The sequence below is a fragment of the Copadichromis virginalis genome, linkage group LG10 (assembly GCF_057382275.1).
Source record: "Copadichromis virginalis isolate Kocher_CV1m ecotype Utaka linkage group LG10, C_Virginalis_male_GT1.1, whole genome shotgun sequence".
NCBI classification, from domain to species: domain Eukaryota; kingdom Metazoa; phylum Chordata; class Actinopteri; order Cichliformes; family Cichlidae; genus Copadichromis; species Copadichromis virginalis.
In genome coordinates, this window is record NC_140627.1 from 3364515 (window position 1) to 3380028 (window position 15514).

The 15514-nt window shown below is 40.3% G+C and overlaps 2 protein-coding genes across 2 annotated transcripts; both read right to left on the reverse strand.

The window, feature by feature from the left end:
- Nucleotides 1–1326: 1326 nt before the first annotated feature.
- Nucleotides 1327–10171, reverse strand: acat1 (acetyl-CoA acetyltransferase 1). Its single transcript, XM_085469503.1, has 12 exons — nucleotides 10046–10171; nucleotides 6706–6753; nucleotides 6502–6619; nucleotides 6226–6321; nucleotides 5886–5986; nucleotides 5518–5661; nucleotides 5283–5433; nucleotides 5100–5195; nucleotides 4675–4788; nucleotides 3900–3964; nucleotides 2761–2918; nucleotides 1327–1721 (listed from the first exon to the last, which is right to left on the reverse strand). The coding sequence occupies exons 1-12, from the start codon at nucleotides 10094–10096 to the stop codon at nucleotides 1601–1603; spliced, it is 1263 nt and encodes a 420-aa protein (XP_085325629.1). The 5' UTR covers nucleotides 10097–10171; the 3' UTR covers nucleotides 1327–1600.
- Nucleotides 10172–11971: 1800 nt separating this feature from the next.
- Nucleotides 11972–15514, reverse strand: LOC146699665 (collagenase 3-like). The gene is made up of 10 exons (XM_085469506.1): nucleotides 15401–15514; nucleotides 15061–15302; nucleotides 14824–14972; nucleotides 14394–14522; nucleotides 14108–14269; nucleotides 13876–14005; nucleotides 13645–13778; nucleotides 13403–13562; nucleotides 13206–13309; nucleotides 11972–12744 (listed from the first exon to the last, which is right to left on the reverse strand). Exons 1-10 carry the CDS (start codon nucleotides 15497–15499, stop codon nucleotides 12635–12637), a joined length of 1419 nt encoding a protein of 472 aa, XP_085325632.1. The 5' UTR covers nucleotides 15500–15514; the 3' UTR covers nucleotides 11972–12634.

The window sequence follows — 15514 nt, forward strand, 5'->3', positions numbered from 1 at the left end:
GCTTTCACTTGCGCAAAAACTTCTTGGACGGAAAACCACCATCCTCGGCACAGTCAACAAGATTCGCAGGGAAATTCCTCAATCCACTAGACAGACAGATCGCAATGAATTCACCACTCAGGTATGTTGCAGGTCTTTTGTGGTTCTATGTTTATGTGTTTCATTGTGTGTAAAAGGGCTATGGAAATAACAATTTATCTTATTTCTTAGGTGTTTTCAACCTCTGCTGCCACGCTGACGGCGTATGCGGCCAAACGGAAGAAGACAGTCTATATTCTTAGCAGCATGCACAGCGTGGTTCAGACTGATAACACCACCAAAAGGAAGCCAAACACTGTCACCCTTTACAACAAAACAAAGTGTGGCGTGGATGTGATGGACCAGATGGTTCGGGAGTACACTGTCCGCAAAGGAACACGGCGCTGGCCAGTCGCCGTGTTTTATAACATGATTGACATGGCAGCACTGAATGCACATGTGCTGTATCAAGCATGCACCGGGACGAAGGAAAGACGGGTGGACTTCCTGGTGGAGCTTGCAAGGGAGTTGGCTCGCTCTCATGTAGCTGCGAAGAAGGCAAGAAAAGATCAGTTGCTTCGGACACAACCCTCCACACCGAGCCCTGGAAAAAGGGCCACGTGTCAGGTCAAACACAGATGCAAAAAAAATCAGGCCACTGTGCGATGTGTTCACTGCTACAGGTACACATGTGGTAAATGCAGACGACAGATACCGTGGCAGTGCCAGGATTGTGAGTGATTGCTGAAAATGTTGAAATGTACTCACTCACTTTTTATCATTATTTGTAAATATGTGTACAAATGGTTGGTTTTTTGTACTGTTTTCATCAATAAATGTCAGCAACAAAGGACATACAAAGGACATGTGTTGATTTCTCCCTAAGATGGCAAACTGAAACACTCCACTCCCCCACCCCCTCAATCACTCACCCCCACTCCCCTCCCTCCAGAATTCCTAGGTAACGACCTAATATACATATGAATGACTAGCCAATTTAGCTTCCACTTCCAGCATTTGACTGCTCTCCGGCTTTTAAAGGTAGAACGGTAGAAGCCTGGAAATCCCAGTGTTAATCCCCAATTTCAAAAGGTTAAAAAGACATTGCTGTTGCAGATAATGCAGCCAAACAGAGCACAGTCAATGTTATCGCTTATCTCTGGCACGTTATGTATCCAGTGTAAGAACAGCTTAACTTAAGAAAGGTAGTTGCGGCATCTAGTGGCCAGTTTGAAAAACAACACAAACTGGTAATTGTAGTAATACCCAGTAAATACACACGCTCACAACAGACCAATAACAAGACAGTGCTTTCAAAAAACTATTTATTTAACCAGAGTTAAACATTATTCTATTTTTTGCACAAGACGTGTTTTCAAACAAGAGGAGTGTTTTGTACACTGGAGTCACGACATCACAGGAGTCCCGTGTTGCTGTTTGCTAAGGCCGCTGACATTAACGTAACAGATTCTTTCTTCACAATTAACAGGAGCTTATAGATGTGAGAGTCCTTTGGAACCAGCAGACAGTCACTGCACAGTTCAACACTCTTAAAGGAACAGAAGCTTCTTGCCAGGTCTTCTTACAGCTTCTGGATCAGAATGGAAGAAGCTCCGCCGCCTCCATTGCAGATGCCCGCCAGCCCGTACTGACCAGACTTCAGGTTGTGCACCATGTGACCCACAATTCTTGCACCAGACATCCTGACAGAGGAAAGAGAAATAGAGGGTAATAGTTTCTTTTCTACTCTAGGTTTAAAAAGCCATGGCGTACTACAGAAGTGCACAGAAATCAAACATGGGACTGTATTTAAGGTAGGCACACGTAATTAGTGTCAGATGTTGTTTGGTCGGAAAAAGCAAACAGTTTGTGACCGCTATGCTGTTGTGATTTATGATAAATGAGGTTGGATAAAGAGAACTGTTGAACAATAAATACAACTGATGGAATGCAATAAAGATGTTAAACGGACAAGATAAGTACGGCTGGAGTTATTGGACTGTGGCAAATTTCATTCATAACAGTGACATCACGTCAGCCCCGCCATCGAACACCTCGGCGGCTTCAAACGTAGGCTGAGTCTGCCATGAATAGTCATTTTGGGAATGATTAATTTGGACTGTTCTTTTTCCAGAGTGGAATGATTTTTCTGAGATTTTTCTTCAATGACTTTCAATAAATTGGGTAAACAGGTTTGAATTTATTTTGGATTTTCTCTCATCTATGCATGTTTAATACTATATATACAGGCTCAAATATATACATACGCACCTATTTATATTGCTTAAATGTCTCTTAGCAAGTTAATCTCGGCCATGGCACCTTTGTTAGCCATTGACAAGCTTCTAGAATAAGTCAGGCTGGACATTTGAGCACACTGTTTCGCAGAATTTGTAGAGTTAATTTAAATTATGTGGTTTGTTGGCACAGAGCTGGCTTTTTAAGCATAGTCAACAAAGTCTCAATTGCTAAGGTCAGTGCTTAGAGAAGATCCACATACCTGTGGTTAAGCATTGCTCCAGTTAAATAATTAACTCTGACAAAGCCAAAAAGGTTAGCAGGGCTGTCACGTGTCAGGTTTCTTGTTTGCGAAGAGAAACAGTTATGATGTATTGTTTGCAATATTATGGGCCACATCTGAATATTTCAGACAAATGTAAACACATTTACTAGAAAAAAAATACTTTTGAGAAGAACCAGGTGAGTTAAAGCCAAGTTGTAACATTTTGTTGTGTCACCTACCCAATGGGGTGTCCCAGTGACACAGCTCCCCCGTTAACGTTGACTTTTGCTGGGTCGATGTTCAGCATCTTGATGTTAGCCAGCACAACCACGCTAAAGGCCTCATTGATCTCCCACATGGCAATATCATCCTTCTTCAGCCCTGCTGCATCCAGCACCTGGCAGACACACACACACACGGGTCTAGTCATACACATATATGGGTCTAAATAATTATTATATTATGCTTTTGTATATACTTTTAATTTAACCTAAAAATATAAATATGAACAATCTTTAGTAATCACAAAACAAATATAACCCAGGCAAATACGACATGCAGTTTCTAAATGATGATGTCATTGTGTTGTTGTGTCACCCTTTGCAGCAAGAAGCAGGATCGCGCATTTGTGATAACTGACGATGAGCCTTTCAGGTTGGACTTGGTTGAATTCTTTGTTCACCTTTTGTCTCCCATGTCCACAGAATATTTCCCAAAGGTTTTGGGTTATTTACCAAAATCATCAAGATATTTTTTGAAAAATGGAGTTTGTGTTTATTTTGGTCAGCAGTGGTTTTGTCGTTGGAACTCTCCTATTTGTGGTCAGGCTTATTCTTATATTATGTAATCTTGACTGGAAGAAGTGAGGCCTTCAGTTCTTTAGATGCTATTCTGGGTTCTTTAGTGACCTCCTACACGAGTTGTTGATGTGCTCTGGCAGTGCTCATCTTATTCCTCCTTGCACACAGGGGCAGACACCAGTCCTGATGATGGGTTAAGGACCTTCTATGGCCCAGTCCAGCTATCCTAAAGTAACTGCCTGTCTGTTTGAATCTCTCCCATGCTCTTGAAATTGTGCTGGGAGACACAGAAAGCCTTCTGTCAATGGCAGATGTTGATGTGTCACCCTGTCAGAGTTGGTCTACCAGTGTAACCTCTGTAGGGTCCCAAGTATTGCCTCAGACTACTAAAAGCATAAGGTGATACAGAGACTGGCCTAATAGAGGACTAGTCTCATCAAACTAGTGAAAAAACTGAAAAGATGAGGAGGGAAAAACTGTTGGTGGCCTCCATCTGTAAAACCATGTTTTTGGGGGTTGTGTCATTGTTGCAAAATAATTAGAAAATGTAAGTGCCAGACTACATGCTCATAACCCACCTTTGGTACAGCAAATGCAGGAGCAATGGGGAAATCAATGGGTGCAACTGCAGCATCGGCAAAAGCTGTGTAAAACAAATCAGAGAATGTACAGATATATATGAACTGTTTGGCAACCAAAAGTCATCCAAAGATACTCTCAGGAGGAAACAAGAAACACTTTCATTTCAAAAGGAGTTCATTTTACCACCGTGACTTGATATAAACAAATGCTGAAGAACTGGTGTCAGACTCAAATGGATGCATTGAAAAACAACAACTAAACAAAGCCAGCTAACGGTTTAACAACAGAAGATTTTTTATGACAGATTTTTGTTACTTTAATGAAGATAGTTGAACAGATACCACTGGAACAAATGATGGTCAAATGTATCAAGTCAGCTTCTACCCAGTTCATTATACAGGTCCAACTATTTGGAGCCAGTCGGCCTTTGGGTTTGCAATAACCCTCTTTTAAAGATGCCTCTAACGAATATCAATGCTTAAACTTATTTGCTGTTTTCTTGTGATTTTAAATGCTCTGAAAAAAGCATAAAAAATGTGGTCAATGTGGTTCTGCCAGAGGTTTCTTCCTGTTAAATGTTTTTCTTTCCCACTGTCACCAAGTACTTGATCATATGGTGTCAGGTAATTATTGGGGTTAGGTTTTACACTGTCTTTTTGTTTTTTCCAGCAATATCGACCAGCACTGCCTCCTTCCTCACCTTGTGAGTGCGAACCAAGAGCAAACCAACAGTAAAGCTCTCCATGAAGCAAGCGTCCACGAAAAACTTACAAACAACCCTGGCCAGTGGAGTCACATTGAGTCTTTTTGCTGCATCTGCTGTCATTAAAACAAGAGCTGCAGCTCCGTCGTTCAGTGTGCTGGCATTGGCTGCTGTCACCGTGCCTGAAAACAGCAAAATAAAAAAATAACAAGAGACCCATCAAAATAAATTACACCTTTAATAACGCACAGATGAGCAACCACATTACTGTTATTAACATTTCCTGTAGCAGCAGAACTACTTGTACAATTTTTTTTAAGTTATTTTAATAAAAACAGTACACACTGTATTTGTCTGATGTTACACGTCTTAGTTAAAAATATTAAAGAAAATCTCATTTTTAATCTTTTTGTTTTATTTTAATTAGTGTTAAAGTGCAAGAAGAATGTGGATGCTTCACACAGCTTCATGTTGCTCTATAACTCATCGTTACCGTTCTCTTTCTGGAACACAGCTCTCAGTTTGGGGACTTTGCTGAAGTCGACCCGTCTCCACTCCTCATCCTCAGACACCACCACATCAGGTTTGCCTGCAAAACCCCATCAACAACATTAGCTGTGCAATAACACTAATTAAAGTCACTGGGCCGAGACAAACATGGTATATCTTCCTGTACCTTTCTGGGTAATAGTAACAGGTATTATCTCCTTTGCCAGCACACCAGCCTCGTGCGCTGCTCTGCTGCAGCTATAAGAGTTGATGGCGTACGCATCCTGCTCCTCTCTGCTGATTTTGCAGTTCTTGGCTGTGTTTTCTGCACAGTTACCCTGTAAGAGAGCAAGAATATTATAATGCTCTAAATGCACATAGGCCTTATAATTTTCCAATAATAAGTAGAACATGAGGATCACCATGTGGAATTTGTTGTAGACATCAGTGAGTCCGTCCTTCACAATGAGGTCTTCCATCCTCACTCCTCCGTAGGATGGGGTCTCTCTTGCCATCACATAAGGTACATTGGACATGCTCTCCATGCCTCCTGCCACCATCACATCCTAAGTCACACATATAGAACTATAGTCAGAGTAATTTGCATTACAAAGCCAGAATAACCCATTATAAACAAAAGTTTCTTTCAGTCCTGATAAACACGTGATCCTGATAAATGCATAAATGCACATCTGTGATCGAGTACTAGCATGACAGCAAAAGATGCAGTATTTCAGAAGAATCTGCACTCGTGTTTTGTTACACCTTGCATATTTAATGGTGATAATACCTGGTGTCCACACATTAGACTCTGAGCTGCCATCATGATGGACTTCATTCCAGATGCACAGACTTTGTTGATGGTTGTTGCTGGTGTGCTGAGGGTCAGTCCTGTAGAGGCAATCAGAGACATCATTCTTACTATAACAGAAATTAGATGAAGACAACTTCTCACCAGCTCTGGATTCTGCTTGGATGCACATTTGAACTCCAATGTCAAGAGATAATATTCAAAAAACAGTGTTTAGCTCAAGAAATTGGGAATAATTCATATTGCAGACTCAAAAATATCCCTCAAGGCACCACAGATGTATCAATATTGTGGGTTAAATATAGCCGAGAGGTCATACCTGCTCCGAGCAAGGCCTGTCGTGTGGGGGCCTGTCCTTCGCCAGCCTGAAGCACATTGCCCATGTAGACTTCCTTCACTTCTTCCGGAGCAATTCCTAAACACAAAGGCAACATACTGAACATGCACAGCTGCCTCAGTTTTAATGCAGCCCTGTTTCCACTCATGAGAGACAGATACTCAACCTATTGTATGGACACAGCGCCAGCCGATGTTTATCAAGCAACAGAGGAAAGTGGATCCGTCCGAGCAGTGAAAGTGAAGTGGCCAAACATACCTGCTTTGTCAATGGCCCCCTTGATGGCAATAGAGCCCAGTTTGGTGGCTGGAACTGAAGCTAGGCTGCCTTTGAAGGATCCCATCGGAGTGCGGACTGCGCTGACAATGACGACTTCCTATGACCATACAATTTAGTGTATATATGTTATTGTGCTCTACAGATGATTAACTATCAGTGCAGGCTCTCAGTGATAGTACTTACATTGAGGGAAGGATGAGATGTGTAGGTTCTTGACAGATACTTGTGAGCCTACAGTGACAAGATCATAAATGTTATAAATAATAAGTGAACATAAGTATTCAGCTGATATAATGCTTATGACAGGTGTCTGACCTTTGTTTTGTGGATCTGATGGACCCAACACATTTAGGGTTTTTATTAACCAATACAACAATAACAACGTATCTAAAAGTACTTAACAGATGTTTATTTTACCCCAAGTCCAAGAAATATAGATAGACCATATATATGGTTAATATTTGGTCATTTACTTCTATTGAAGCCCATTTATGAAATATGCTGTTTGATTTTTGGTCATAAAATGTAATAGAAATAGAAAATTGAATCAAATATAAAGGCAGCAAACTGTCATCACTACTGACATTTATATCTTTCAACAGATTGATATATCATCTACAAGCAGCCTTTTTGTGCTACCCTATACAACAGTGTGTGTTACATATGTACTACTTGCCGTCCACCTCTAAAACACACATTGCAGCTTGTCTTTCTGTTGCTAAGGATCAAATCAGGGAACATCTACTGACACTGGTATATTTGTAGATGGGATCTAGGATGAAGAGTAAAAATCAGCTTTGATGCCCTCCACAAGATGGACCACCATTTGTCTTGGCCCTGGTTGCACGATGCTACCAGTCAAGCTCAATGGCTCATTCTTTGGGCGAGGAGACTATTCAGTGTCACCATTTTTGATATCCAAGGGTTTGCTTTGGGGCAGGTGTTCAGTGTCAAATCCTGTCTTCGTGCTCACTTTCAGACTCTGAACTGATGGTGCTGCTTTGGCTCACCTGGCTGAGGAAGTGACCAACGTATGGAATTTAGAGCCCCAGATCATTTATTGTGTGTTATACCCCTTCACTCTCGCCCTGCGCTGATGTCTACTTTCTGCACTGTTCTATCCAATAAAGGCAAAATGACTCACGTTCTGAAAACTCTTCCCATCTGTTATCTTCCAAATGTTCTCTCTTATCTAAAAGTCCTAAAACTCCTCAGAGAATCCTTTCAACGATATGGAGAATTACAAGAATGCGAGAACAGGCAGATGAATGTGACTGAAATGTTTGAACCTCGTTTGGAAAAAGCACGAGCAGAAACACAAAACACACATTGGCGATCGTGGCTCAAGAGTTGGGTGTTCGCCTTGTAATCGGAAGGTTGCCGGTTCGAGCCCCGGCTCGGACAGTCTTGGTCGTTGTGTCCTTGAGCAAGACACTTCACCTACCGCCTACTGGTGTTGGTGATGGTGCGATATGGCAGCCTCGCTTCTGTCAGTCTGCCCCAGGACAGTTGTGGCTACAACTGTAGCTGCCTCCACCAGTGTGTGAATGTGTGTGTAAAGCGCTTTGGAGTCCTTAAGGGGGACTAGTAAAAGCGCTATACAAATACAGGCCATTTACCATATGTACACCACATAGTAGAAACAGGTTTTGTGAAACGTTTAAACGTCCTGAGGCTTTGAAACTTTCTGACACCCGTCTCCACCAGAACATCTGCTGGCCACTTTTAACTATTGACACAGTCTCATAACCCTATTCTGTGAAACAATAACACAGGCAGCTGCTTCACAAGTCTAAATAAGGGTACTTGTTATATCAGGCTATTGATAATTATGAAAACAGCATGTGTTATCGCGGCTAAATCCCACACAAACAGGGAAAGAAAAACATTGAGACTGTTAAAGACAACAAGCTGTGACTGTAAAGAGCAGAGTACTTACTTAAAACAATTTATAGAATTAAACATACTGACAAATGAGGGCTATATTGAATGTGACAGCCACACAGGTTTTCAGCTTTCAGACTGAGTTGGCCTGGTTTTTTCCCTCCAAGTCACCTCCTCAGCTTTGTAAAAAAAAAAAAAAAAAAGAGTTTGGATGCGTTTAGTTGATGTTTTAGTCGTCTGACACTTTCCATCATCAGGTTGTTCCACACTGCCAAACAAAGCTAGAAGCAGCTCTGATGTTTTAGATACCTTTTTGAATCTAAGCAAACACAACACAGTTAAGAGGTTGCTCCTGAACTTTTGCAACGTGTCAGTCTGCGTCTGCGTTTTTAATCACACTGAAATTGCATCTGCATGCAGCTCTCCTGTTTTTTATGACACAATTACACCGAGAGTATTAGTGGGAATAAAAAAAGAAAGAGAAGTTTCTCTTTTTGTTTTTTGAGGTCAAGGACTCATTTGTAATGACAATTATTTTAAAAAAAATAGTAACAAATGATATTTTATAGTAATAGCACAACAATTCTTTAATTTTCATTGGTTTCATTACTACAGTCAAAATAATAAGTTTCTGAATGTGCAGGATGTTAGACTGTGTGTGAAGCCACTTGATGCAGCAAATATCATTTTCTGTTAAAAGTAAAAAACTTGCATGAGCAAGTAATAATTCCAATAAAATCATATTTATTCAATTACACTTTCTGGTGTTTTAGTGAATGAATACTCTATATTAGTCTTCACAATCCACAGCATAAATAACAATGAGAGATCTAGTATTAATTTTCTTACATGTGCACGTGGCCGTTTGTCTTAATTAAAAAACATTCACTTAATAATTACAAACACCAGCGCACATGACTCCGTCCCGGGGAAAAACAAACAAACAAACAAACACAACAACAACAAACCCAAATCCTGCCGCTTCACCTGTCCAGAAGCAGCAGCTAAGCCATCTGTCATAACTGGGGCGAAACGTGTCAAACACGATTACAGTGCGAGATCATTAAAATGGGTTATTTTATGTTCTTCACAGAAAATTAGCCGTTGTTGAAATAATGATAAATCTGAAAAACTTGACGTTTACTAAACAATGAAAAGGTGTCCCACAGACCCGAACATCACACGTTAGAATCAAGCTCTAGAATAAAACTGTCACCGTGAAAAATATGACAATAAAGGCAGGTATTCAGGCAATATCAGCTGCCTAATGAAGTGACAGGAGCTAGAGTTTCAATGGTACTCTTTGTGGGCGCTAAGCTAGCTGCAGCTGATGCTATAGCTAGCCTGTTTTGGTGTCAACTAGTCCTTTCTGATACACTGTCGACTGTATTGAAGCCAGTAAAGCATACTACTACTGCTTCTTTAAAGTACTCTGACCAACCAGCTACAAGTACAGTATGTTTTCAGGTGTTTGCATTACTTTAACCTGCCAAGGACGCTACTCACACACACACACAGAGCAAGGTTAGCACAGCTACTTGAAGTTAACCAGGGCCCTGTGCTGCCAGCCTAGCCTTCCTGTTTCTTACAACAACATGACCACGAACCTAAGATGACAGTTTCACAGCCCATCACTTACCAGACGTTTACAGATTTGAGCGTGCATGGTTAAAAGTCCACTGGATGACATTTCGGACTGAGACACAGAACTGACTAACGCTTCACCTTCAGCAGCGCACGAATAAACACATCAGCCAATCACAGGAGGAGATGTGCTTCCTACGTCATCTTTGGCTAAGCATTGTAGTTATTGTAGTTTCATCCACAACATCCAATGTGTATTGCTTAAATAAAATATATTGGGTTATATATATATTTTAAGATCAACACACAGTAATCACATTTACCTTGAAATAAAAAATATAAATAAATATTTTATTTTACAGTATTTCACAGGTTCCAGTTCCACTGTTTATTGTTTATTCATTTAAGTGCCAGTAGGAAACGTTTCTGCTTAATGAATAAATGGCTGTAGAATATAAATTGATTCTCTCATGGTCCAGGGACTTTGAGTCAGTATTTTGGGTTTCGTGTGAGGTTTGGGCTCTTGTATTTAAGTCTGGGGTGTGTGTATTACAAGTGCATTGCTATTTTCTCTCGTCATATATTTTGTCCTCTGTAGTCTATTTATCTTCTGTTCCCCAGTCATTACCCCATGTCTGACTGGTCCCTCTGTATCCTGTCTCTGTCTTCCTTTTTGTCTGTGTCAAGCTGGTATGTCTCAGTGTTGGTTTTCTGTTTTATTTTGATAGTCCCTCATCGTTCAGTTTCACTTCCCATATACGTCCCCTATGATTAGTGTCAGCTGTTTTCCCACCTGTTCCTTCTTCCATCCTTATCTGCTATCTGTATATATTGCCTGCATCTTTCTCCCTCTGTTCTTTGTTGTGTTTTCACTCATCCCCTCACTCCTTATGTTTTGTTTCCTTGCTTCCAGTATGCATTTTTTGTCTGGCAGGAAAGTACGAAGAAGAAATCAAAGAAGCAGGAGGCCCAATTTATGCCATTGTATCTTTGGTTAGGTTAATGTTTCCCTTAAAATAATAACAATTTAAAATGTATAGTTTAATTGCTGGTATTAACTATTTCAGACTAGGTTAGAGAGTGCAATGAGTCAGTTAATACGTTGTCAGCATATTTGGAAATATGCAAAAGTATTTTCATGCAAAATGACACATAATTCCCTGCACGGCAAGCTGATCATTATCTGATCAGCTAAAGAATTATAATCCAAGTATTCGCTATAATATGGAGCACAAGCTTACCTTCAGCAAAGGTCAGATTATTAACATGATTAGCAGCTATGTTTCAATGCTGTGGAAAAGACTTTAAAGCTTATAATGAGCTAGTTGCATATTTTTTATGGAAATATTCAGTGCCAGTGTTGTGAATAAGACCAGCATTACAATGTTAATGTGTGTGTGTGTCTATAGGGGGAGATATATTCCTTAGATCTGCATGTAAAGGAATTTACGTCATGTTCATGCATGTTCACTTCATCAACAAGAACATGTTGATTTCAGTCTGAAAAGCCTTGAAGCAGGACATCAGGGTATTTCATCAGCACCGTGTGTGTGTGTGTGTGTGTGTGTGTGTGTGTGTGGGGGGGGTGTCTATGTACAGATTTCTGTGTCAGGCTGTGTGGTAAGCAGAGGTTGTTTTTTCCCCTTTTTCCAAAAAAAACTAAACTAATAAATATGAATCACTCTAGAAACATCATAATGATTAGTCAAGAAGTCCATGAACACAAAGCACTGAATCAATGACCCATGACCATGACATTCTGCTCCGTACAGATGTGTTGTTATGCCAAGAAGCCATGTTATGTATTTATTATATTGTGTGAGAATATATTATTTATATTGGATATAATAACCAAAAAGTATCAGATGTTTTTAAACAGTTCAGCTTTTATATAAATAAGACATGTAGCCATCAGTTATTTAAAATTCATACAGTCATTTTTCATATCATAGTTAAGAAACAACAGTCTAAAGACAATGAAGTCATTTCGTGTATTTATTAGTGAATGCTCCTTTTAAAATGAAGTCATCTGAGCAATTACAACAAAACACATTTAGAAAATAAATTTGAAGCTGCATTTAGAAGGTCATTAAAATATTCTCAAAATTAATTACTTAATGCAGTGCTCATCAATCTCATACCTTCTGCAGCTATAGCACAATGCAGTATTAAATCCCCCTTTAACATAATACTACTTGGTCAGTGGTTCAATTTCTCTTTAATATTCTCAAAATCTTTAGAGGGTGTTCAGTCATATCAGGATACCAATATCAGTTTTTAATTTAGTTGTTTCCAGTATAAACTTGTTTTGTTTTGTTTCAGCAAAACTTGCAGCACTAAACAATCTTATTTGAGCTGTAACTGTTGTTAAAGTACAATGAATTACTCAGGCAAGGGCAAAGATTTTGTGTCCACCTGGGATCAAAATAATTTAGCAGAGGCAAGGATGTGTAGATCATATATTTATAGATCATAGTACTGACTCCTTAAGCCCCACTTTTATTATATGTTTAAAAAGAAATTGAGAAAAGTGCAGTTTAAACGTTTTCAGTGAAGTACTTGAATAATACTGTAGGCTTTGTTTACAGATTTTTGTCTTAGTTTGCACAATTACTACATACTGTAAAAACAAAGACCCATTCGTCTAGGAGTTCGTGCAGCGCAGGAAGTAACTGTTCCTCAACACACGGTGCCGTGTCCCAGTCCCCAGGTCGTACTCATACATGTAGGGTCCACTGTAAATGTAAGTGTAACCTGCAGAACAATGGCTTAGTGTTAGTCTAAATACTAGTTAAAGAAATGGTTCACAAAAATAATACATTGTCTTAATTCAATGATATACATGAGGCCACTGCTTTCATGTGTTGGTTATACTAAACTAAAAGACGGTTAGCTTAGCTTAAAGCATAAATACAGCCAGCAGACTTTGCCAAAAAAATCCACCTACTACTGTCTCTAAGCTCAGTACTTAATACTTAACTGTTGTTCGGGGAGGTTATGTTTTTAGACTCATTATAAAGTAGGTGCTACTTTTCGGTTTTACACTGGAGCATATAGTTTAAGAGTTAAAGAGTTTTCAAGAGGTTTTAGAGCTGCTTCTGGTTCTGCTGTTATGTTAAAAATGTGGAAATTAGAATGACAGTAGCATGACTTTTAGTCTGACAAGACATTTTTTTAAAATCTCTAATTTCAGGTTAGCAGTGAGGACCACTCACCTTTGTGCTGGAAAGCTGCCGTAACTCTTCTGGTCAGGCCTGCAAAGGCCTGATTCACCAGTCTGGGATATCCCTGCTCCATAGTCTTTCTGGACTCATCATAACTGGAGAAAAACAGAAAATAGATTGATCCAGTTGACGTTAATAGTATAGAGTAGTTCACAGTGAAAATTGGAACTGGTAAACTTTCAACTCACCTGAAGTAATTATTGCCTACAAAGAAGAGAGTTTTGCCAGAGTTTACATCATGAAGGGCAGCGTCGATTTTCCTCACTCCTTTTGGCAGACCAAAAGCAGTTAGTGTTTTAGGGTAGCCCCGCACGGGCTGGTTGCCAGTGAAGGCCCACACTTTGCGACCTGTAGAAAACAATTGAAAACGCTTAAGTTAGATTCCAAAATATGGAATGTGTTTCTTACATAGATAAGGAGAAACCAGTACCTTTGAACAGAAACACTGTGTCTAACTGTCGGCTCTCATACGCAGCATCGATGTCCACAGGGGCACTGGGCCACAAGCTTCTGATGAGGCTTTGCTGTGGAGTCTGGCTCTGGGGGAAGCTACGCCACAAGAAGCTGATAATAAATAGAGGCAAACATGAGCCATCAAACAATCATTACTAAACTGTGGATTTAGATGTTTTAGCACTCTGCTGCGGCGCATATCTGAAACCTGTCTTTGAAGAAGATAATCTCTCCTCTGTGGGTTGTGACAGCATCCAATACCATGGTAGAATCACAGGCATCAGGAGTAGTGGGAGGCTTGGGATCATCCACAGAGGGATCCTTCCTAGAGTTTGAACCTAGAATTCAAAAGATACGTTTTGGGAAGCCCTGCTTCACAATCCACCAAAGGTCAAAACGAGCAGCAATACCAAAGCAATATTCAGACCCTCAGTACTCACCATAGAGGTACTGAATGCCCCTAACATCATCCTGAGGCAGAACAAAGGTGTCAGGGTTTCTGTAGGAGTACGTTGGGTACATTAGGGCACCAGGGACATTGGAATGACCTAAGCCCAGAGAGTGACCAAACTCATGGGCGGCGACAATGAAGAGGACGACGCCTGAAGCCGAAAACACATAATGGCAGGCCGGTTACAGGACAGTGCGACAATGCAGTTATTTTCTAAAATCACACGTAAAGCACGTAAAGATCAAAAAAGGAAAAATGATAAGTGAAAACCTCACCACGGCTTGAGCGGAACGTGAAAGATTCATCATCGTCAAAATGAGCATCCCCTCCAAGACCATCACCGGGAGCAAAGGCGTGGGCAAGAGTGTTACCGGGCCCATCAAAGGAATTAAAATCACCATGTTCTGTTAAATAAGGCAAACAAGCCAAAATTTACAAACCATTTTGTGTACACATTGACATGAAACATTTGGTAAATAGTTATCTCCAAGTGGATTCAAACAGTCAATCTAAAACATATATAACTCTATGTAATACAATATAATGCCGATTAGAGGTATCGTGTGTATAAGTACATCATTTCTTTAGGATTTTCTGATTCTGAGTAACCTATCCATACTCTATTTTCTATTGTTTTAGACTCATATTTTTAATAATGATGTTATCTGAGTGCATCTTCCATTGCTGAAAAAGATTTGCACTCACCCCGGCGAACAAAGGAGATCCTAATATCAGCAATGCCGCTGTAGATCCTTGTGAACCTCAGTGGAGTGACTTTGGCCCACACCTGCAGAGCTTTGCCTATGGAAGCATCCACCTCTGCCACAGACATGTCAGGTGTGTAGTTCTCTATCCTGCAGAGCACAACAATAATCAAGAAAATCATTAGTGTGGTCACATTTTCTCACGTTGTGTGTTATGTTGTGTCTTTAGATCATTCACCTGTATGTGAGGCTGCGTTTCTGCCATTTTTTTCCATAAATGGAGAAACGAGCGACCTGTTCATCGGGAACCCCACAGCGGGGCTTCTTCATCATGGCCAAAGTGTCAGCATCCAGAGACCCGGTGATCTGGAGACCAAAGAATCTCTGCATCTCAGCCAGCTTCTTGTTCAGCGGGCTGATGCCCCTTCTGACAGCTGGACCCTCCTCCTCTGTGAGGTTGAAGAATTTCTTCAGGTAGTTCTGTCAAAAAACATGAGATCTGAACAATATTCTTAATACCCCATAATCCTAGGACTTGTGTTACAATTATAGGACAAGCAAAGGAAACATATACATACCTTTGCAAAACTTTCATCTTCCACAGAAACTTCAGAAAGCGGCACAGAGAGAACTGCAGTCGCCAGACTGAACAGAATACACCCGGTGAGAGACCTCATACTTCTTCACTGTTT

Coding starts and splice junctions, on each gene's coding strand:
- acat1 (XM_085469503.1), bottom strand. CDS start 10,096: ATGTCATCCAGTGGACTTTTAACCATGCACGCTCAAATCTGTAAACGT. Junction 3,965..4,674: donor TCCACTGGCCAGGGTTGTTT/GTAAGTTTTTCG, acceptor TGTTTTACACAG/CTTTTGCCGATGCTGCAGTT. Junction 2,919..3,899: donor CTGCATTTGCTGTACCAAAG/GTGGGTTATGAG, acceptor TGTGTCTGCCAG/GTGCTGGATGCAGCAGGGCT.
- LOC146699665 (XM_085469506.1), bottom strand. CDS start 15,499: ATGAGGTCTCTCACCGGGTGTATTCTGTTCAGTCTGGCGACTGCAGTT. Junction 15,303..15,400: donor AAGATGAAAGTTTTGCAAAG/GTATGTATATGT, acceptor GTTTTTTGACAG/AACTACCTGAAGAAATTCTT. Junction 13,563..13,644: donor CACAGTGTTTCTGTTCAAAG/GTACTGGTTTCT, acceptor TGTTTTCTACAG/GTCGCAAAGTGTGGGCCTTC.